Below are 22,165 nucleotides of genomic sequence, written 5' to 3'. Positions count from 1 at the left end.
AGTACCCTCCCTCCACCCACCCCAATGTCTAATCTATTCTCCTATTGGGCCCTCCTTGTTACTTGGCTTCTCTGGGTCTGTGTTTTGTAGCACGGTTATCCTACACTTGTAACTAATATCCACTTATAAGGGCTGGAAAGATGTATCAGTTGTTAAAGGCTAGGCTCACCTGTTTGCTTCCTACCACCTCCTTACAGAGGGAACCCCCCCACACCAATAATTGGTCAAGAAAAGGCCCAAGGATGTTCAGCAACAAATAATCTCAGTTCTACATAAAGGAACACACAAGGAATCGGAGAGTAGCTTGCAAAGCAAGTTTTGTAAAAAGGATGCTCCAGAACTCAAACCAAGCTAGCAAACAAACTTTTGAAGGATGTTTACTTGGTTTCTATTCTAATGTGGGTCTTTTCCTCATTGGCTGGGTCTTACCCTATAGTCCTTCAAGACTGGCACAAATTGTGCTCAAGGTGATTTTACTGTCTCTAGAGTTGGGTACACACACAAAACATTCCTTTTAAAGCAGGTCTTTTTATCTATCTATCTATCTATCTATCTATCTATCTATCTATCTATCTATCTATCTATCTATCTATCTGTGTGCTAGAACTAGTAGACCAGGCTAGTTTCAAACTCAAGAAATTCGCACCTATCTCTGCCCTCCACGTGCTGGAATAAAAGGTGGACATATGATAAAATTACACTGGTTTAAAAAATTCTGACTCCATGATCTTTGCTTCTACTTCATACCTTTGGCTCACATTACACACACAGACACACAAACACACAGTCTTAGGAAAACGTAGGGAAATTAGTTAACTTAAGATGGGCAAAATTTCTACTCCCAAGCACCCACATGGTGGCTCCCAACTGTTACCAGGCCAAGAGCTAAGACACCTTTTCTAGCTCCCACAGCAGGTTCTGCATATGTACATACTACACATATATACATGCAAGCAAAACACTCAATCATAAAACAAAAAACGGCTTTTAATCCAGTTATATTTCCCACTGTTATCAAATAAAGAGACAATCCCATTTTCAAATTAACTTTTATTTGAAATTACTCTTCCCCACATGTATTTTAGGATCCTATACAATAACCCATGTAACCAATGTCCCAATACCAAAATTTCTAACAGCAAGTTATACAATTGTTCTAGTTAATAAATAAAGGTTGTCCTTCAGTGATTAAGGGAATACTTAAGTTTCTGTAAATTTAACATAAAAATCACACTTTAAGTTTATAAGGTTTAACATGTAAATTCAAATACAACATGTCTTATAGGAATTACAAGCTTTTAATTTCTAAAAGGTGACTTAATTCTTAGGTTCAAAGTTATATTCTTCAAAAGAAATGTCCCACATTTTCTTCTAGAGCTTCAAACATTCTACACTCAACTATTCAACTGCTCCATGCCACTCCAGACAAAGCTGGCATGACTGACCTACTTAAAGTGTTATTTACCTTCCCTAAAGAAGATTAAAAAGCAGTTTATCATACCACAGATTTCTAATGTCTACCACAATATCCATCAGAAAAAGTTTTCAAAAGATGGTTTCTGTCCTCAAATAAGAAGTTAATCCTCTGTAAAGGCAAAAGAACCACAAAGCATAACCCGGGGCTCCCTTTCACTCAGGATGTTCACTACTGAAAAGACAATTACACCTTTAGAGTATAACAAAGGGTGGAAACAGCAACACAACTGGTCACGCAGAGATTAAATAAACCAGGTTGTTTTGTTTTTTAAAGGACTAGGAAGCATGGAAGCTTGGGAATCCAAAATCAAAAAGAAGAGAAAAAGCAAAGTCCTTGGGCACAATCACTCCAGTATCAATAGCGTCCTGAAATAGAACAGAAAGAATTAATTACAGTCTGACTGGTCTAATATCTTTCCAATATTAACAGCAACCACATATCCCAAAGTACACCACTGCTTAGAAAGATGGTTTCAATTCTACAAAAGTAAAATTTACATACTTGGACTATAGGAACGGGATCTTGATCGTGACCTGTAGCGACTGTAGTAAGGAGAGGGCGACCTTCTTCTGTAAGAAATGAGAGCTGAATTAGTACATCACATAACCACAGTCAGGTGAAAACAAAACAAAACAAAAACCCTAGCCATTAGAGTAGTACAGGTTTTTAATCTCAATTCTTGGAAGACAGTATCTGCTAATGAGGCCAGGCTGGTTTGCACAGCCAGTTCCAAGTCAGTTAGGGCTATGTAATTGAGGCCATGTCTTCAAAACAAATAAACCAACCAAAAACTCAACAGTATTAAGGATTGAGCCCAGGACCTAATACTGGAGAATCATAGTTCCACTGAGTGACACACTCAGCCCTAAAATCTACTCCAGCTCCTGTCTACCCCACCCGAAAATATATAAAAATCACCATGTTGACAGGCCAGGCTTAAATGATCCTATCTTTGTCTCTCAAACAATTGGCACTACCCAGCTACCAGACCTGGCTCAAACATCCAGTTTTTTATTCATACATATCAACATTAAAGTGCTGTATAATGCTACTATTTTGCAAAGTATAGGTATCCCAAATTAAAATATTACCTGTACCGGTAATCATAATCTTCGTATCTGTCATAGCCTCGATCATATCCTCTATCGTAGTAAGAATCTCGTCGTCTGCCACCTCCACCACCTCCGCCGCCACCACCTCCTCCTCCGCCACCTCCACCACCGCTACTACAGAAAAATGAAGGGGGAAAGGTTATTATCCAGATCATTTCATACTGGGACAAGTGAGAGGAGAAGGAACCTCCCCTTGCAATGCAAATGCCCTCACACAGCTCACTTTGCCAATGCCCATGGTGTTCGATTCACAGAACTCTCTGGAGAGATGGCTCTGCAGTTACCTGTTCGGTTTTTAGCACTCACAACATCTGGCTATTCTAGCTCCAGGGGAGCTACACCGTTTTTCAGCCTCCAAGGCTTCGATGTGCTTGTGTATACCCTCTCCAACACAGACTTAAAAACCAAGCCAAGTGTATCACTTTAGTCACAGCACTTGGAAGGCAGAGGTAGGAGGATTTCTGTGAGTTTGAGGCCAGCCAGTCTGCAAAGTAAGTTCTAGGACAACCAAGGCTCTGTAGAGACACTGTCTTCTAAAAGGAAGAAAGAAGAAAGACTGAAAGAAGACATTAACAGGTGGAAAGTAGCTAAAACTACGTCTAAGAATACCTGAAAGACAAGGAAGAAATAGCAAATATACAGGCTGGAAAGAAGGGCCAGTGAGGAAAGGCACTTGCTGAAGGCTGGTAAGTCTGAGTTCCACCTATAGAACCTACAAGGATGGATAGAACCAAATTCTGCAAGCCTATGTCCCCTTCCTAAGATAAATATTTAATTAAACAAACCCTGAGCACTGGAGAGAATGACTCCACTAAAACTGTGTCAGGATCCAGATCCAATGTGTTACAACTTTTAGAGGTGAATTTAAATCAAGCCCTCTTTCTTCACATGTTCCAAATAAGGGACCCTTTTTAAAGTCTGGCCTCTGCCTCCTTTGTATCTTTACTAGGACCGGAGCCAAACCACTGTGCCCAGCAAAGAACATACACAGATCTCGTTCACTTGAAGTATATGCATAAAATAAACGTACTAAAGTATGTTCTAATTTGGGTCCTATGTGGGACAGCAAATGTTTAACTGATGAGCCATCTTTCTAGTCCCTGCAAATGAATATATACTGACAAAAATAAAATGATAAAGAAGGGAGGGGGTGTAGATGTTTTCAGTTCCCTAGTCAAATTTTGACATGCATTATTACATTTCTAGAGTGCAGTTTAATCTTAAAATAACTGGCTTTATTTGCTTTGCAGTCTAGGACCTACACCCAAGCCCTGAATCTGCTAGGCACATACTCTACCCCTATAAAATCCAATCTTACTGAGTTGGTCTGCCCATGTAAATGCCTGGTGTGGGTGTGTGCGCTCTCTTGGTGATAGAATAATCCACACGGATTCTTCTACCGTCCAGCTCCATCCCATTTGCTCTCTCCATAGCCTACAAGAGAAAAAGAAAGCAATTAATAACTCACTAATCTTGAAGCCATTTTTAGCTAAAATTAAGCATGAAGTATTCTTAATCCAAATGAATCTACCTTTGAAAATAGCATAGTTAATGCACCTTGTATAGGGACCATCGGTTTTTCCAGAGTTCAGTACTGTTCAGAACCTACTTTAAGTTGCCCAAACATAAAGCCACTAAGCTCTGCTTCACTTATTAACATCTTAGATATGCAGAAGAGTGAACTAAGCTTTAATCTTTTAACTTTTGTTTATAACCTCAGCTGCTCACCTTAAGACTAGATTATCACTGTCACCATGAATGACTTGGGAATTATAGCAGTCCTCCTGCCTCATACTGGAATTACAGGTATGCATCACCATGCCCTCCCTAACCTACCTCTATTCTTGCTCTTCAGATTGTAATTCAATATTTGTTGGTAAAACTAAGTAGCCAAAAAACAATTTAAAGGGCTGCAAACAATTGTAATAGTTTGTACCCCTTTGTTTAAAATGAACAAATCTAAGCCAATACTGCCCCCTAGTGATTTCCAAGTGTAAAGGGACATAGCCTGTCTGGGTTTGAGTTAATCCCACTGGGGGGATGGGGAGGAAGGATGCAATGATACCAATGTTTTTCTCCCATTTTTGTCCCTATTCTGCCTGCCTGGATTGATGGCTGTAGCCATCCTCTACCTACCTACTCACCTAGATCTATTTTTGTCGATCTATCTCCCAAGTGGTGGGATTATAGTCACATTATATACCAAGCCTGGCTCATATCCTAACTGAAATAAGGTAAAAACCTTTAATCTCAGCACTCAAGAGGTAGAGGCAGGCAGATCTCCATGAGTTTGAGGACAGCCAGTGAATCAGTGATACTGTGACTTAAAAACAGGAATAAGCAAGTCCCAAATACACACTAATAAAAAAATAAATGTTCTAATAACTGAGAAATTAGTGTGCCTACTAGATAATAAATTTACAAACTAAGAATCACTAAGAAATACAATCATCTGGGGTCATCCAGTCCACTATAGGATTCATCCAAGTGCTCTTTCAGCCTCAGCTCACTCTCAGTGTTACACACATGACATGTGCAGCACACTAGCGTGCCAAACATCCTCACACCTCCAAATGCCATTATCAGGCACTATTTTTGAAATAGGCACTAATTTTCATTATGATCTGTACCAATTCATGTTTGAATTACAGAGCAGAATAACAAATACATTAAAAAGTTAGAAAAGCCACGTCTGCATCAGCACATGGGGAATCAGGCTAAAATTAGATTAATTTAAACATGAATATGGGCTTATTAAAAAAAAACATACACTATAGTTTTTAAAAAATATTTTCAAAGATTATTTATTTATTATATGTATATGAGTATACTGTGGCTGTACAGATGGTTGTGAGCCATCATGTGGTTGCTGGAAATTGAACTCCACTCCGGCCCCATTGCACAGGCCCAAAGATTTATTTATTATTATATGTAAGTACACTGTAGCTGACTTCAGACACCCCAGAAGAGTGTGTCAGATCTCATTATGGGTGGTTGTGAGCCACCATGTGGTTGCTGGGATTTGAACTCACTCAGGACCTTAGGAAGAGCAGAAGAGCAGTCGGTGCTCTTAAACACTAAGCCATCTCTCCAGCCCACACTGTAGTTTTTAACATTAACTTATATAATTCACTTCATAAGGTCAGATTTCAATCAGCATGTAATTATACCAGCACATACTGAAAAGCAAAACTTTTTTAACTATAACACTGTGAGAGAGTTCCAATCAGGTCACAGAATCAGAAGGCATATTTACAGAAATGTAGATTAATAGATGTCTGACAGTAATGCTATTACTAATTAGAAATTACATACTACTACTACTATTAGTAGTAGTAATACTTTATCATTATGCATACCAAAAATTTTTAAATGAAAATTGAAAAACCAGATTTACCTCCTTAGAGTCATCTATTCTCTCAAAATACACAAAAGCAAATCCACGTGACCTTCCAGTTCGCTGATCATAAACTACATTAACACCACTCAGAGGTCCATATCGAGAAAACACTTCACGAAGATCTCTCTCTGTTGTGTACAAACTGAGGCCAAATACTCCCAAGCAAGTGTTAGGATCTGGGTTTGCCTGTTGAATAAAGGAGTTAAATTTTAATTAGAACTCAATACGTAAGGTCAAAACACATGAAGATCTTTTTTGGAACACAGTTTATAGCTATCTATAGCCCGTACAAAACCATTCCCGCTCCCTAGTCTAGCCCAGCAATTTTCAGGAAGTACCCAAAGAATTCACCTTTCGCCTGCCTTATCCTTCACTGCTTACACAATTTGTTTTCTTTTTTTTGTTTGTTTTTTGTTTTTTCGAGACAGAGTTTCTCTGTAGCCCTGGCTGTCCTGGAACTCACTTTGTAGACCAGGCTGGCCTCGAACTCAGAAATCCGCCTGCCTCTGCCTCCCAAGTGCTGGGATTAAAGGTGTGCGCCACCACACCTGGCTACAACTTGTTTTTACTTTTACCAGTAACCTCAGTGCTGGGATTAGCCATGCACCACATATCCTATGCTATGTGATGCTGAAGGTTGAAGCCAGAGCCTCATTCACAACAGGCAAGAGTTCTTCCAATTCCGTTACATTCCCAGCCCTCTACTATCATACTTGCAAAGATTTTAGGAGCTGACAAGATGGCTCAATGGTTAAGGGTACTTGCTGCTCTTGCAAGGGATCCCATTTCAGTTCCCAGTAGCCAGATGGTGGCTTACAATCACTATAACTCTACTTTCAGGGGATCCAACACCTTCTGACCTCCCCAGGCAAACATGGTGCACATAAAGGCAGGCACTCACAAACATATAACAAAAAACAAAAAACAAAAAAAAATCTTTTCCCACGCATCTGTCCGTGTGCATGCACAGAGGCCAGATGGGACAACAGATCTCAACCAGTTCCTATGGCAAAGCAGGTCAGTGCTCTTAGCCACTGAGCTGTATGTAATTCCTATCACCACTTCCATTCTGTAACAGGGTATCTATCCTCTGTATGTTTCCAGGATCCAGATTTAAACACTGACACACGTCTATCATGCTTACCAGCATCACTGGCTTCATGTAGAAGCATAGCAGATCAAGAACTTTAGACCAAAGCAACCTGGTTGAAACCTGGACTCTGTCACCTATTTTCTAAAAAACAGATTTATGTACTGTGTGCATATATGGACACAATTATGCTATGAAACACATACAAAGGTCAGGACAACTCTTTATACAATGTAGACTCTAGTTTAAGCTCAGATCATCAGGACTGGCAGCCAAGTGCCCTGATCCACTTCCTGGGCTTTCTTGCTGGTCCCTTAGCTAACTATTAAATAAACTAAAACAAAACACTTCAGTGTCCCATATCCAAACAACCTGTCACACAAAGATGTTAAGAATACACATGTTAAAAGAAGAGAGCAGAAAGGAAAGCTACTTAAGAGAGATCAGTACAGAGAGAGCAGGCAGTTTTATTGGGACAGTTGTACAAAGATAGGTTGCAAAGAGAACAAGCTAGACACAGATGAAAACAGAACAAGCCAGAGACTACTAAGGAGCCAGAAGATTAGAACAGACTGCTAGAGTTAGTATGAGGTCAAGCAGACCAATTCAGTCAGAGTTGTAAGAAGCCAGTTTGAATCAGTGTGCAAGACCAGCCAGCCAGAAAGAACTAGGAAGGGGCAAGCTTATTCAGCAGCAAGTCTCAGAGGCTGAAAACATTCTAGGCTTAAATAAGATTGACAAAGGCCAGAAGCTTGTCATAAAAAGCAAGGTATTTTGCCATGACTACACATTCAGGAAAGAGAAAACCCAATTTCCATTAACTCCTATTATACACATACCCTGCTGCCAGTATGCCTTCTGCGATTAGACATTGGAGAGTGACTCCGGCTCCTCCGCCGCCTATACTCGGGTGTATAGGACCTACTCCGAGATCGTCTCCTATGAGAGTGTGACCTGGATCGAGTGTAGCGTCTATGCGAATGCCTCCTTGACCTTGACCTTTGAAAGAAATAAACTTAGGTAAAATGCTGGATCAGAGGGCTGGAGAGAGAGCTCAGCAGTAAGAGTATTTATTGTTCTCCAAAAGACTCAGGTTTGATTTTTAGCATGGCTCATAACCATCTATATAATACTAGTTCCAGGGGGATGACTCTTTGTTCTGGTCTCTGAAGGCACTGCATGCTTGTGGTACATATATATAGACATAAAACATAATTTAAAAAAAAAAAAAGGAAAAAGAAAAAACACTTTTAGTAAGTAATCCTTTAAAAGTGCCAGATCAGGGGCTGGAGAGATGGCTCAGCGGTTAAGAGCACTAACTGCTGCTCTTCCAAGTTCAATTCCCAGCAACCACATGGTATAAACCATGTATACATGGTATACAACCATGTATAAAAGGATCTGATGCCCTCTGCTGGTCTGTCTGGAGACAGTGACAGTGTAGTCATAAATATAGTGTACTACATAAAATAAACAATTCTTAAGAAAAAAGTACTAGATCAAATTCCCTCTGCATTCTAGATTGCATATAGATATGACTGTTTTTAGCTCTGTCATTCTGTTATGCTCCAACAACTGAGATGTTTCAATGCCTCCTTTGACCTGGGAAAATATTTTTAAAAGATTTTTTGGTGGTTAGAGAGATGGCTTCCTTGTTCAGGATACACACTGCACTTGCAGAAGACCCAACTTTGGTTTCCAACACAACTTTCTGTAAGGGATTTGATCCTCTTTTAAACTCCATGGGCACCTGCTTGTGTAAACACACTGACACTTATTTTTACTTATGTGTATGTATATATGTTTGTAAACACCTGGCAGAAGTGGATTGCAGATGTAACTCCTGATGGTAGTTACAGGTGGTTGTAAACTGCTAAACATGTGTTCAGAAAACCAAAATCAAATTCAGGTCTTCTGGAAAAACAGCAAACATTCTTAGCCACTGTGCCATCTTTCTCCCATATTGTGATTTTTTTTTTTTTTTTTTTTTGAGACAGGGTTTCTCTGTATAGCCCTGGCTGTCCTGGAACTCACTTTGTAGACCAGGCTGGCCTCAAACTCAGAAATCTGCCTGCCTCTGCCTCCCGAGCGTGCCCCAACACGCCCAGCTCCCATATTGTGATTTTTAAGAATTCCTATTTAATCCATTTCTTCACTCTCATTTCACCTTCCATTAAACTTGAAAGATACACACAGAGAGAGAAGAGCATGGTGGCACATGACTTTAATCAGGAATAACAGCTAATAGATATGCCAAGAAAGGTCTCTAAAGGTCTGAGCCTATGTTGAACTTTCTGTGTGAAATGCAGCTAAAAGGAGATCGATCCAACCAAACCCATCTTACAGTGAAGAAAGCAGTTTACAAAATTTAAGCTTACCTGGATTTTGATCTTGATCGAGAATGGGATTCAGAATGTTTGGAAACCCTTGATGGACTACGAGATCCTGACCTGCTCTCTGATTTTACACGAGCAGGAGTTCCCGTTGGAGATTTTGACTGAGAGCGAGACTCCTAACAAAGAAGACAGTATTACAAATGGCACTGGTCACGCAGATGCCTAACACCTAACATTTAAAGTACCGTAATTATTTATATTGATTGCTCCTGAAAAACAAATGGTTAGGCAATACCCTCCAGAAAAAAATTTCAGCTCATTAATATCCCATTGTTAATACTGCTAACTGTCCTCAATAATTCCCTACTTGAACCAGATCACCAATTTTCTATTAACTAAGTAATCATGCAAATTCATCTACAACTTGATCATACAGACACTGGAACATAAACCATACATTTACTTAACCTAGGACCCATTCATTCTTCCAGATTCTTTTAATTCTACTTCACTCTTGCTTTCTACTTCTCTTCATTCTTCATTGAGTTTTTCATTTTTCATACTTCGTGTATTCTTCCCCAATTCAAACAATTCAAAATAGCCTTAAAAAAAATATTCAAGTGCTTCTATCTGACCAATCTTCTGTTCAATTTTTTCCCCCATTCAATTTTAATTTTCTGATCTTTAATACTTTTCATTAGCCTTCTTTTATCTTGATTTATCTTCCACATTCTTGGAAAAAACTCTTCAATTTCTTCACGACCATTAACCTTAATGGAAAAAGAACATTTAGTATATTTAAGCGCGTGGGGATTATAAGACTCTGCTGGAGTTCAGAATGTTATCTACCAATGGGAAGGCCAGCAGGTCAAGTGCAAATAACTCGTTTATTTAAAAATAAAAAAAAAAAAAAAAAACAAATTTTATAGTATTTAAAAATGTTCAAAAGTGTAGTCTAACAGAATTTACTGAATGAATTTCTCTAAAGTTTTTAACCATTCTCTTTACCCTCCTCCCCTTTCATGTTCCATCCTAGTCCCTAATTTTAAAATAAATATGTAATTCAAACATAAACTGCAACTCCCCCACCTAAATATTCATTTTCCACTATTTTACAGGCTAAAGGCTCTTACTGATCTTAGAATTAACTTTCAATAAGCCACACTAAGAAATTCAGGCACTGCTGAAGCAAAGCATCCCAGGCTAAAATAGCTGTATCCATCGTCTGAACTCATGACAGCACACATGCCAGAAATCAGAGACATAACAAATAGCAACATTATATCTCCCCCCAATTTTGACTACCAACTTCACTTATTCTGATTAACCAGAAAGATGTGTTTTGAAGCAAGCATAGAGAAACTAAAAGGAAAGAACAAAGTTTCCAACAGCCCTTACTTCAGTTTATAAATTCCTGAAATATACATGCTATTCCTGTCTTATGAGACACAATTGCATTTAAGAACTCAGGATGGACTGTACAGTTCACAGAAATCCTCCGCTCTAATACCACTTAAATACCACCGGGTACAAATAAGAAAATGTGTACCACGATGGTTGCCCTTGACTCTTGCTTTTTTTTTGCACTTAATGCACATTTGCACTCCTTGCAGGAGCATCTCATCTCTTGACAAGAAACATAAATCTCCTTCATTACAAATTGGTTTCTGAAAAACTTCTATGTAAAAAACTTACCAAATAACTTATAACTGACAAGAAAGCATGGTAACTTGACTGATATGAGACCTACACAAGCAAAATAGAAACCAAGATTTGGTTTCTCCAAACACTTGATAATTAATGGAATCTTACAAAAATATATATTCATACCAGTTTTCATTTATGCAGTAAGATATCCCACATCTCCTGCCTTTATCTCCCAAGTATATATTGGCATGCACAACCAAACTGGCTTTATGCAATGCTGGGATTTAACCAGAGCCTAGTGCTAGGTAAGCACTCTATCAATTGAGCTATATCCCTGGATCCCTTTCTTAGTTTAATATCAAAAGATTTACCTAACAAGAACTCCACCCATTATTTTCCTGGTCAGTGATGTTTCTACTTAGTTACCCAGTGTTAAGTCTTTTATATCTTAGACTCAAATGCCTAGACATGCCTGGGGCAACATATTACTTACAGAAAAAGAAAATTATTAATATTGCTTGTAACTGAAGAGAGGGGCTGGCTCAAAATCTGAACCAAAGACAATGATTTTCTGTTACCTTTTCTTTCTATAAAACAGACCCTCTAGGTGGCTCAGGCTAAGAGCACTGAATGCCCTTCCAGAGGACCAGGATTTAATACCCAGCACCCACATGGCAGCTCACAACTGTCTGTAACTCCAGGATCTGACATCCTCACACAGACTAAGTGCAGGCAAAACACCAATGTACATTAAAAAAATAAAAATAAAAAATTAAGCTGGGCGGTGGTGCAGGCAGAAGCCTTTAATCCCAGCACTTGGGAGGCAGAGGAAGGCAGAGGCAGGCAGATTTCTGAGTTAGAGGCCAGCATGGTCTACAGAGTGAGTTCCAGGACAGCCAGGGCTATACAGAGAAACCCTGTCTTGAAAAACAAAATAAAATAAAAAATTTAAAAAATAAACAAAAAACAACAAAGGCCCTCAGGTATATCGTTTATTTTTGCTGCTGTGAAAAGCAGTGGGCACAACAGTGTCTGGGTAAGCACCACAGCCTTTGTTGTACAATTAGGCATTAAGAGGTCTTGCTCTGAGGTACTATAAAGTGTTAGCTTTATGATAGTTAAAAAAAAAAAAAATCCTAAAATAAAGCACAAATTTACTCTTAAATGATTAATGAACCCTCCATCGTGACAAAAATTTAATGGCCCAGATACATTTTTTTAATTTCTAAGTTTCTCCTCATTAAGTATTGTTACTGAAAAATGACTTCTTTCAAAATGTTAATTTAATTTGTATTTTGTGGACAAAGAGCAACTTGTTAAAGAGTTCATCGGCACTCAAAATTCAGGCTATGAGGTATAGCGAGAAATGCCTTCTTACTCACTGAGGGATCTATCTTATTGGCCTCCAAAATCTCTTCTGGAGACTTAAATAACTCAGTTTTTTTTTTTTTTTTTTTTGTAATTTTTGTAATCTGATCCCAGATCTTGAGTAGCAACAAAATATCACTGCATAGCAGAATGTCTTTTAAAAATAAAACATTTTGAAGGTGTTCTCTTCAGTGCTAGGGATCGAATCCACAATTGTTCTATACTAAGCAAGCACTGTAACACTGATCTAGACATCCAGTTCAAAAGCATTATTTTGACAAGCATGTGTGACCACAGCTGACTAATTTTTTTTTTTTTTTTTTTTTTTGGTTTTTCGAGACAGGGTTTCTCTTTATAGCTCTGGCTGTCCTGGAGCTCACTTTGTTTTAAATAATAAAAAAAAAAAATCATTAAGACTATTTAGAATTTGGGGACCTAAATTACAATGAAGAAAAAAAATGTTGGAAAGAGTTGGTCATCTGCCTTGTCCCGCTAGACTAACCAGCTCTTAAAGCTGTTTCATTGAAGAGATGTTAACAATTCCTTATTATCCTGGCTACAATATTCAACAACCCTTTACAATATGCACCCAGCTGAATAAAACATGTAAAAGGACTCACATTGACCATATCAGAGTATAAAGGAAACACTACATAGGCTTCAATCTACCTTAGATATTACAAACCACAAAGAGGTCAGGCAGAAAGCTAAGCACAGCTCAAACAGGCTTTGGTATTTGCTATATGGACAAATTGTTACAGAACATTCACAAGTAATAGGATGCTCAGTAAACTGTAGATGTAAAACACATAGGCTCAGTGTTTAATACTAAGTAAATGGAAGCAAGTTTATATACAGTGTATGTATATAAATGTATATAAGTATGTACATCATGTGAAACAAACTTCCTGTTATTTCCCTAGTACTTTATAAAGTAGGAATTTTCATAAAAATAAAAATAAACTAGTGAATTTAAATCATATGCCAGAAAGAAAGAAAATGTACTTTGGCTGCCCAAATACCATGCTTACTCTATTTAATCAGTCTACAAGTAGAGACCCTTTTTTGCTTTCTTTCTCTGGGGACAATGGGGCAGATCTTTATTAGAAGTTGGGCTAATAAAGCAAACATTTTCAGTCTCAAACCAAGTTGCTACTAGAAGCAACTCTAGAAAACCAAGTATGTATTGTTCAAAATTTCAAATAATAACTTCATTTCATTTAAGATCATCCTTGTCAGACGCACTAGATTGTCAATATGGTCTCCATAAAGGCTTGTGGATAACTCTAACATATGTCTGTATATTCTCTAGAGTTTGGAATAATTTTGAAAACTTTTATCATAAATGCCTTAGTAACTGTTAGTCAACCTCATAACTGTGGCATGAGTTTATATCTGTAAAATTTATAATCTTTTGGTAAAAAATTTAAATGATGCTATAACCCTGTCAGCTTATGTGTTTTGATCAGATGCTATGTTCAAAAGCTGGTATAAAAATGATTTCAAATGTTTAGGGCTTGGGATGTAGCTCAGTTGTTTGAGAGCTTTCCTAACACGCAAGAAGCTGAGCTGATGCCCACGAGTCATTTTTCTCCTATCAGACCTGCTTACCAATGCCTCCGATGAAAGCAATAGACTGTAGACAGAAGTCTATGTGCAGCTCACATCTCCTACTGGCCTTCCACCCTCCTGGTATTTAACAACAACCTCTTACTCAATGTGAGTGTTACTATTTTTTCACTTGTACTTTGGTTCTACTTGTCTTCACTCTGCGTAGAGAAAGTGACTATGATGCCTGAACACCAACTGAAACTATCAAACATTTTTAGTCAGCCAGGTTCAATGAAACTACTATGCTGATTATTTATGCCATTTTAATCTTGTCAAACTAAGTTATCAAACAGTTCGCTTGAATGTTATGTACCACCATGCCTAGCTCTTCTCACATAAATCTATAAAGTTACAGCAATGCACTGTGGAGAGTTACAGGCACAGCTTTTCCCCCCCAAAAGCCTACCTTTTCCCTTTAGCAAATTAGAACCCTTTAGTGAAGAAAATCTTAAATGTAAAAACTCAAGCTTTAAATTTTTTTTTTAAAGTTTGCAGGTTTGCACAATTAAAAGGAGGGGTTGCAAGAACAGAACAGTAGTACAACTAACTGGGCTTAATGATAGCGTTCAACACAGTAGGAAGTAAACCCATCACTGAATTTAGATTTAGTACTATTGCCATTATGTGTAAAACAGCCTTACTTTCCCCTACTTTATCTGGAACTCACTGAGCTGGACCTACAGCGATTCTCCTACGGTGCAGATATAGGTCTGAGTCAGAGCAGCTGGCTAGCCATTAGCCCAACTTGGTCTTCAATTCCTGTTCCTCTTGTCCCTTTCAAAAGGGATTGACTGATTATAGGCAGGTTGACCAATTACAGGCCACAATGCCTGGCTAGCTTTACCCCTTTTCTGTAAATTTATTTACTTACTGTAGGCTATAAGTACTGAAATCAGGCTGTCAGGGTTACTGGCAAGTGCCTTTAACCACTAAGCATTCTCAGAGACTTTAAAAAGATGGACTTCCTTCTTTCACTTAAGGTACCCCTGTGTTACTCCAGCTCTTCTAAAAGTCACGATGTGGACCAGGCCCATCTTTCCTCTAGAGAGCTGGAATTAAAGGCATGCACCACCACACACACCCAGCTTCAAGATCTTATGTGCACATGTCTGTATCAGTGTATGTGGGTGCCTGCAGAGGCCAGAAATGAGAGCTGGAGTTAGACAGCTGTGATCTATGAGATATGGGTGCTGAGAGCACAATTCAGGCCCTCTGGAGAAACAGCAAGCCTATTAAAACCCAGCCATTTCTTTTGCTTCCACTCTACCCACTCCCCTTAAGCATATTAATCTAAGTGTTTAAAAGCTAGAAGAGGGCATTGGTTCCTTTGGAAACTGGAGCTAAAGTGGGCTACTTAATGTCAATGCAAAAAAAAAAAAAAAAAATCTGGGTCCTTTCAGTTGTGCCAACTCTCCAATCCCCATAAAAATCTTAAGCCCCAAATAAATTGTTTTAAAAACAGTCTGTAAATCAATTCCAGAGGAGTGAAGGAAACACCTCCCATCTCTCCTTTATTTAAAGACAAGGTCTTCCCTCTCATTTGTTTAGGTTTTCTGAACAGGGTTTCTCTGTGTAGGCCTTGAACTCAGAGATCTGCCTGCCTCTTCATCCCAATGCTGGGATTAAAAGTGTGCACCACCACCTGGCTCATACATTGCTTTTTAGTTTATGTGTGTGGGTGTTTTGCCTGCATGTGTTTCTGAGTACCCTAAGCACGCCATACCCTGAGGTCAGAAGAGTGTGCATGAACCCATGGGACTTGAGTTACAGATGCAAATGAGGTGGGTGCCATGTGAGTGCTGGGTATTGAACCTGGGTTCAAAAATTAAAAAAAAAAAAAAAAAAAAGATCCTGGGTTCTCTGCAAAAAGCAGTCAAAGTGTTCTTATTCTCTGAGCTATCTGGGAGTCTTGCACACGTGTCCCTGGCTGACTTCAAGCTGGTGGTTACCCTCTGGACATCACTTCCTGAGTGGTGGACCTGTCTCTTCCATTTCCATTTAAGATATTAATATATACAACTTTGTGTATATTTGCATGCTCACATACCCGCTGAGAGAAGGTTAGACATCTTGCTCTATGTATCTCCCTCCACTTTACTGTTTGAGATAGAGTTGGTCTCTCTCTGAACCCAGAGCTTATCTACTCATTAGCTGAAGTGCCTAAGGACTCCTGAGGATCCTAAACATTTGGATTAGAGGCATGCTCTGCCAAGCCTGGCTTTTAGAATATTGGCCAGGCTTCAGAACTTAGGTTCACGTGCTCTATAGCAAGCATTTCCTCACTGAGCTATCTTCTACAGCACACAAATACAACTTTTAATTCCAGTGCATACAGGTGAATTTGTCTCATTTTTCACTTTTATTGATAAATCATTCCATAGCAAGGTGACTTCATACTAGGACTCCTTTTTAAAAATTGGGGTTTTTAAGAGGCCAGAATAAGAACTATAAGAGTTATGTCCATTCTTCTCAATTTCTACAAAGGACATTAAGATCAAAACTCTTAACTTTGGATAGGTTTTATAAAGCAGATAACTGTTAATTATTATTAAGGTGACAAACAGATGTCAGCACTCAAGAGGCAGAGACAAATAGAGCTGAGTTTAAGGTCAGCCAGGAGTAAACAGTAAGATACTGAAGGAGAGAGAAATGAAAGTAAAACAGTCACCTTTCCCTCTTTCCCAGTTTCAAAAGAACACTGGGTGTGGTGGCCTCTGGCTATAAATTCCAGTACCTAGGAGACGCTGAAAGGAAAGGTTCCTGAGTTAAGGCAAGCACGAGATAGAGCTTCAGTAAAACCCTGTCTCAAAACATCTTCTCCTCATCTTCCTAAATTGATACGTGCGTGGACCAAGTTAAGTTGTTTATGGACCTGTTCTGATTTTTATTGTTTTGTTTTGTGGGGCAAGCCCTTACTTACACCCTGGCTGACCTGGAATTCAGAGATCTGCCTGCCTCTGGCTTCCAAGTGCCTGGAATTAATGACATGCCACAGCACACCCAGAACTGGATTTTTCTTTTTTGTAATGGTACAATCATTCTGTATTTCTTGAAAAGGGTTTCTGCCATAAATAATTCAAGTTGCATTCTACTGCTCCTGTGCCAGTCTTTTTTTTTTTTTTTTTTTTTTTCTCGAGACAGGGTTTCTCTGTATAGCTCTGGCTGTCCTGGAACTCACTTTGTAGACCAGGCTGGCCTCGAACTCAGAAATCCGCCTGCCTCTGCCTCCCGAGTGCTGGGATTAAAGGCGTGCGCCACCGCGCCCGGCTCTGTGCCAGTCTTTTTAATCATAGGTTTCCAAAATGAAGAGCTCACAGGTGGCCCTTAGTGATCGCTGGATTCAAGTCTGAATCCTTAAGCCTAAAATTTGAAACCCTTTGTTATCTTGGCTGCACATATATCTGTCACTATTTCGGCACTAATACACTTAATGACAGTATTTTTGTTTTTAAACCCAGGTTTAAATTGGCAGTCACCCAAAATTAAGACAAGTTCTTGGTAGCTCACAACCACCTGCAACCCTAGTCCCAGGAGATGTGATTTCCTCTTCTGGCTTCCTTAGGCATTGTACATGTGTGGTACACAGACACATATATGCAGGCAAAACATCCAGACACAAAGTAAAATATACAACCTAATATGGCTTGAATAAATACTTTTATCAAACTCTATTCATGAGTCAATACAGTTAAGTACAATGTGCTCTTCACAAAGAAATATCTGAACACATACAGGACTGTGTATATACAATGGACAGTAAACAGGGGCTTATGTGGTCTTCCACATCTTGGTTTGTTCTTGTTCTCTCTTGCCTTCTTTCCTTTTATAACTTTTTAACTTTTATTTTATGTGCACTGATGTTTTGCCTGCATGTATGTCAGTGTGAGTGATGATCCTGGAATTACAGACAGCTGTGAGCTGCCATGTGGGTGCTGGAAATCCAACCCAAGTCCTCTGGAAGAACGGTCAGTGTTCTTAACCACTAAGCTATCTTTCCAGCTCCTCTTTCTTTTTTTTCCCCCCTGTGTAGCCCTGGCTGTCCTGGAACTTGCTCAGCAGACCAGGCTAGCCTCAAACTCCAATTGCCTCTGACCCCCCAAGTGCTTAGGTGTGGACCAGCAGCACCTCCTGGTGCACATCTTCATTTCTAAAATGCTGACAGCACCCCAGCCCTTGCTATATGATCACAAGGAATAAATAAAAATGCACCTAAGAAGGCTGAATTCTAAAATGCTGTAAGCATAGATATATCTATATATTTTATCGTCAGTGTTTGATCCATTCTAGGAAGCCTCCACCTAATCTTAAGCACTTTTACTGAGAAAGGATTAGCATGCTCCCTGTAACACCTGAAGATAAAAGTCCAATCATTCACTTTATGTATCAGACACAATCTTCCCAATAAATTCCAACAGAAGGGAAAGAATAATAATAATAATAATAAAAAACCTTATATTAATAATCTTTTTAAAATACCCAATAGGCTCAGCATTTGACTACTGACCTGTCAATGGTTAGGGTAATGAGAAGAGTTTGAAGTCTAACTACCACGTAAATAATTTCAACACATCATTCAAACATCTCTCTTAGGATGCTGCCCTCAGACACCTCTACAGGCAATGATAAAGGGGCATAGCAATTATGGTCAACGGGGGGGGGGGGGGGGAAGCATACAACCCCTCACCAAAACAAAACCAAAGCACTGTATTTAAATACTTAGCTGCTTTAAGAAGAGGAGTGGTATGGTACAGCACTTGCCTGGCATGCAAAAGGCCTGGGTTCCACTCCCACAAAGCTCAAAAACAACAAAAATCAATATGAACCTCCCAAAGCCTCTAGCCTTCTAATTCTTTATGTAATTACAAGTCTGTTCAATCACAATTTAAGAATATAAAACAAAAACGCTGTTACATCTTAAAGAGCTGTAACTGACCCTGAAGGTGCTGATGTAAACTGAACCACAGATGCTGCTCTACTACTAATGGCAGAAGAGAGGGAGCTAGAAAAGTCCCTATCTGTTAACTAGGTTATTAATACCTAAATAAACTGAAAAGTGGATAGGAATATTCAATAATTTGGGGGAAGGTGGTAATTATCCACTACTCCTTCCACTAGAGGACAAATGGGAGGACCAGAGCAGCAATCAGAGCCATCAGAGCAACACTGGTACAAGTCCCACAGACTAAACCAAAAACAACAACAACAAAACAACTAACAACACACCCAAAACCCAACCGTCTTTTCCTAATTACTTAAATAGTTTCACAAGTAATACAACTACGTGAAATATTTACTTCATAGTCTTTAAAAGTTGTTAGTACAACAAAACAATCCTAAAAACAGTAAGCAGGTTCAACTCTATTGTGTGCAAATTTCATCCAAATAATCCAATCAAAGTTAAATGTAGTTATGACCTTGTCCTAGTGCATTAAATAAAAAAAAAAATAAACAAACAAAATGCACCCTCTTCTCTCAAGCTCAAAACCCTAATTGACGGTATATGACTTGACTGACAGAGTACAGGTGTCTAAATCCTGAGCTTCCAAAAGGGACAAATTCTTTCCTTCAGCAAACCCCTCCAGCGGCTTTTTTCCACCCGCCGCCCCTCCTCCACTAGAATACCAACACAACTGCCAGCCCTCGAGTACCATGGGACTTTTGTTTCCCTTTTTTTTCCTTCCATGGTTTTACCAGGACTCACTTCCATTAATTTCCAATACTAGGGTAACTTCGGAATAAAACTCAAAAATCAGTAACGTTCTAATATACTCAAGCTGAGTGAGTATACTGTTTATAGTCACAAGACCTCAAATAACCAAAGTCTTGAGCCCCTTTTCCGGGGAATGGGTGAGGAAAACGGGGGAGGGTCTGTAAATTTCAGGTAATCTTTTGAGTTAACACAAATTAGCTTTTTTTTTTTTTTAAATAAACTGAGGCAAGAAATTCGTTCAGTTACGTAAGGTTTAAAGTAAGATGTCTTGGCAGTTTAGCCATAAAGACTTGTAAAGGAGTTTTCAGATGAATGGTCACAGGAAGGCAAGCTTTAGAAGTTGAGACATAAAGAACCCAACATCTAGCTGTTAGGAAAACAGGCGTCACTGCATTGCCACAATTCATTTAGAAGCGAAAGGAAAGAGGACATCAAGGGGAAAGGCTCTTGCGTAGTTTTCCCTTCCCCGCTCGCTCTGGTCTTAAGGACTCTTAAGGGTCGCTGCGGTCCTTGACTAACCACTTCACTGGGCTCGTCCCACCTTCAACCTCAAGGCTTTCGCCTTTATAGATGCGACGCCGCCGGTTCCGACGGAGACGCGGCCGCTCACTGCAACAGAGAGCCAAGGAGACACAGGCCCCAGCTAGTCCCGCGCCAGCGATTCCCCGCCCGGACAGCAGCCCCGCGCACTTCCGACCCCGAGACCCCGCTGCGATGGCCGGAGGAGGGGTGGTGGTGGCCCGAGATGCCACCGCAGGAAGCACCTACCACTATCCGGCCGGAGGGAGCGCCCCGCCGCCTCCTGCCCCACCGCGCCGGGGACCCGCACCTCGGAGCAGAGATGGGAAGCTGAGAGGAAAGGGAGCGACAGGAGAGGATAGGACCAGGCCAGGTACCAGTCAGCCGCCAGAAAGGAGCGCTGCGGGCTAGTGGGGCATCTGGGCACGCAGGGGGACCCCGAAGCCATCTTGGGACGTGACGCGCTCGCGGTGGCCCTCAAGGCTGCTCCTGAGGGCCCCGCCACCTCGCCCGACCGACCGCGCTCGTCCCCGAGCCCCGGAGCATCGGGCCGCCGCCGAAGACGGCTCCCGCGGCTTTGTACTCACTCTGCCCTCGAAGTTGTTCTCCTCTACATCACTCATGTCGGCCAGGCGCTCCCGAGAACTAAATAAGAGATATGTCTCGGCTCGAGGGCCGACGGCCTAGTCACCGCGCTGTTCGGACTGTGGGGAGGAAGAAGGCGACGGCTACAACGGCCAGTGCGTTCCACTCCCACCAGCTCGCACGTTCAGGCAAAATGGCGCCCGTGCCGCCAGAAACCTCCTGGTGTCCCCGGCGCCTGACGTCAAGGGGCGGATCCGTGATGACGTCGTCGCGAACCCCGCCTCCGCCCCGGGAGGCTTTGTGTCCGCCTGGCCTAGCGCGGGAGATTGGCGGGTTTCAAGAGCTTGCTGTTTGGCGTTGGGTCGGTTTGTCCTCGGGGTGCTGGAATTAAAGGCGTGTGTCATCGCCTGGCTTTGCCTGTGGGGTTTTGTTCTTGAGGTATTTTTGGTTTTGTTCTCTCTAGGTATGGAACTCAGGTCTTTCTTGCATAGCAAAACAAACCAACCAAAAACATACAAAAAACCACCAACAAACAAACAAACAAAACGACTTTTCCAGCTGAGTTTTCCTCATCCTCAGTATCCGCCCTTTTAAACGTTGAAATAACAATATATACACAGATAGGGCTATACTGAAAAGCCGTGAGTTTCTCGCTCTTCTTTGCTTCCAACCTCAAGACAGGGTTTCTGTGTAGCCCTGGCTGTCCTGGAACTCCCTCTGTAGACCAGGCTGTCCTGGAACTCACAGAAATCTGCCTGCCTCTGCCTCCGCCTCCGCCTCCCGAGTTCTGGGAATAAAGGCATGAGCTCCCACCACAGCGGGAGGCATTTTAATTGAAGTTCCCTCCTCTCAGGTGATTTTATCTGTGCCAAGTTGATAGAAAATTATCCAGCACTAGGCTCTGGGTTTAGTCCTCAACACTGTAGAACATGTAAATAAATAAAAATAAATTGGGGGAATATATTGTTTGGCAACATTAGTATCCATACTTCTTGCTCTAGAAAAATAAGGAACACCAGCACAAATAATGAATTCACAAGAACTGAAATAGCTGGGTGTGGTGATCTGAGCCTGTGATCCCACCACTTAGGTGTCTAGAAGGAAGGACTGTTGGAAGTTCCAGCCAACCTGAGATGTAAAAAGAGAGTTTATCAGAAATATCAGAGAGCTAGTTATCAAACTCTTTTTAAAAAAAAAAAAGATTTATTATATGTAAGTACACTGTAGCTGTCTTCAGACACACCAGAAGAGGGTGTCAGATCTCATTATGGATGGCTGTGAGCCACCATGTGGTTGCTGGGATTTGAACT

General features: G+C 40.4%; 1 protein-coding gene across 1 annotated transcript; it reads right to left on the bottom strand.

Annotated features, from left to right (window-relative positions):
- Window positions 1-1,032: 1,032 nt before the first annotated feature.
- Window positions 1,033-21,226, bottom strand: Tra2a (transformer 2 alpha homolog). The gene is made up of 8 exons (XM_085840621.1): window positions 20,858-21,226; window positions 9,458-9,591; window positions 7,919-8,078; window positions 5,987-6,175; window positions 3,908-4,023; window positions 2,569-2,703; window positions 1,979-2,046; window positions 1,033-1,842 (listed from the first exon to the last, which is right to left on the bottom strand). The coding sequence occupies exons 1-8, from the start codon at window positions 20,891-20,893 to the stop codon at window positions 1,832-1,834; spliced, it is 849 nt and encodes a 282-aa protein (XP_085696747.1). The 5' UTR covers window positions 20,894-21,226; the 3' UTR covers window positions 1,033-1,831.
- Window positions 21,227-22,165: the final 939 nt, after the last annotated feature.

This window comes from Mus caroli, unplaced genomic scaffold, assembly GCF_978045245.1.
Source record: "Mus caroli unplaced genomic scaffold, Mus_caroli_1 scaffold_7, whole genome shotgun sequence".
Lineage (NCBI taxonomy): Eukaryota > Metazoa > Chordata > Mammalia > Rodentia > Muridae > Mus > Mus caroli.
This window is presented reverse-complemented; position numbering and strand designations above follow the sequence as displayed.

Coding starts and splice junctions, on each gene's coding strand:
- Tra2a (XM_085840621.1), bottom strand. CDS start 20,893: ATGAGTGATGTAGAGGAGAACAACTTCGAGGGCAGA. Junction 9,592..20,857: donor AGAACAACTTCGAGGGCAGA/GTGAGTACAAAG, acceptor CTTCTTTGTTAG/GAGTCTCGCTCTCAGTCAAA. Junction 2,704..3,907: donor TACATGGGCAGACCAACTCA/GTAAGATTGGAT, acceptor ATTTTTCTGTAG/TAGCGGTGGTGGAGGTGGCG.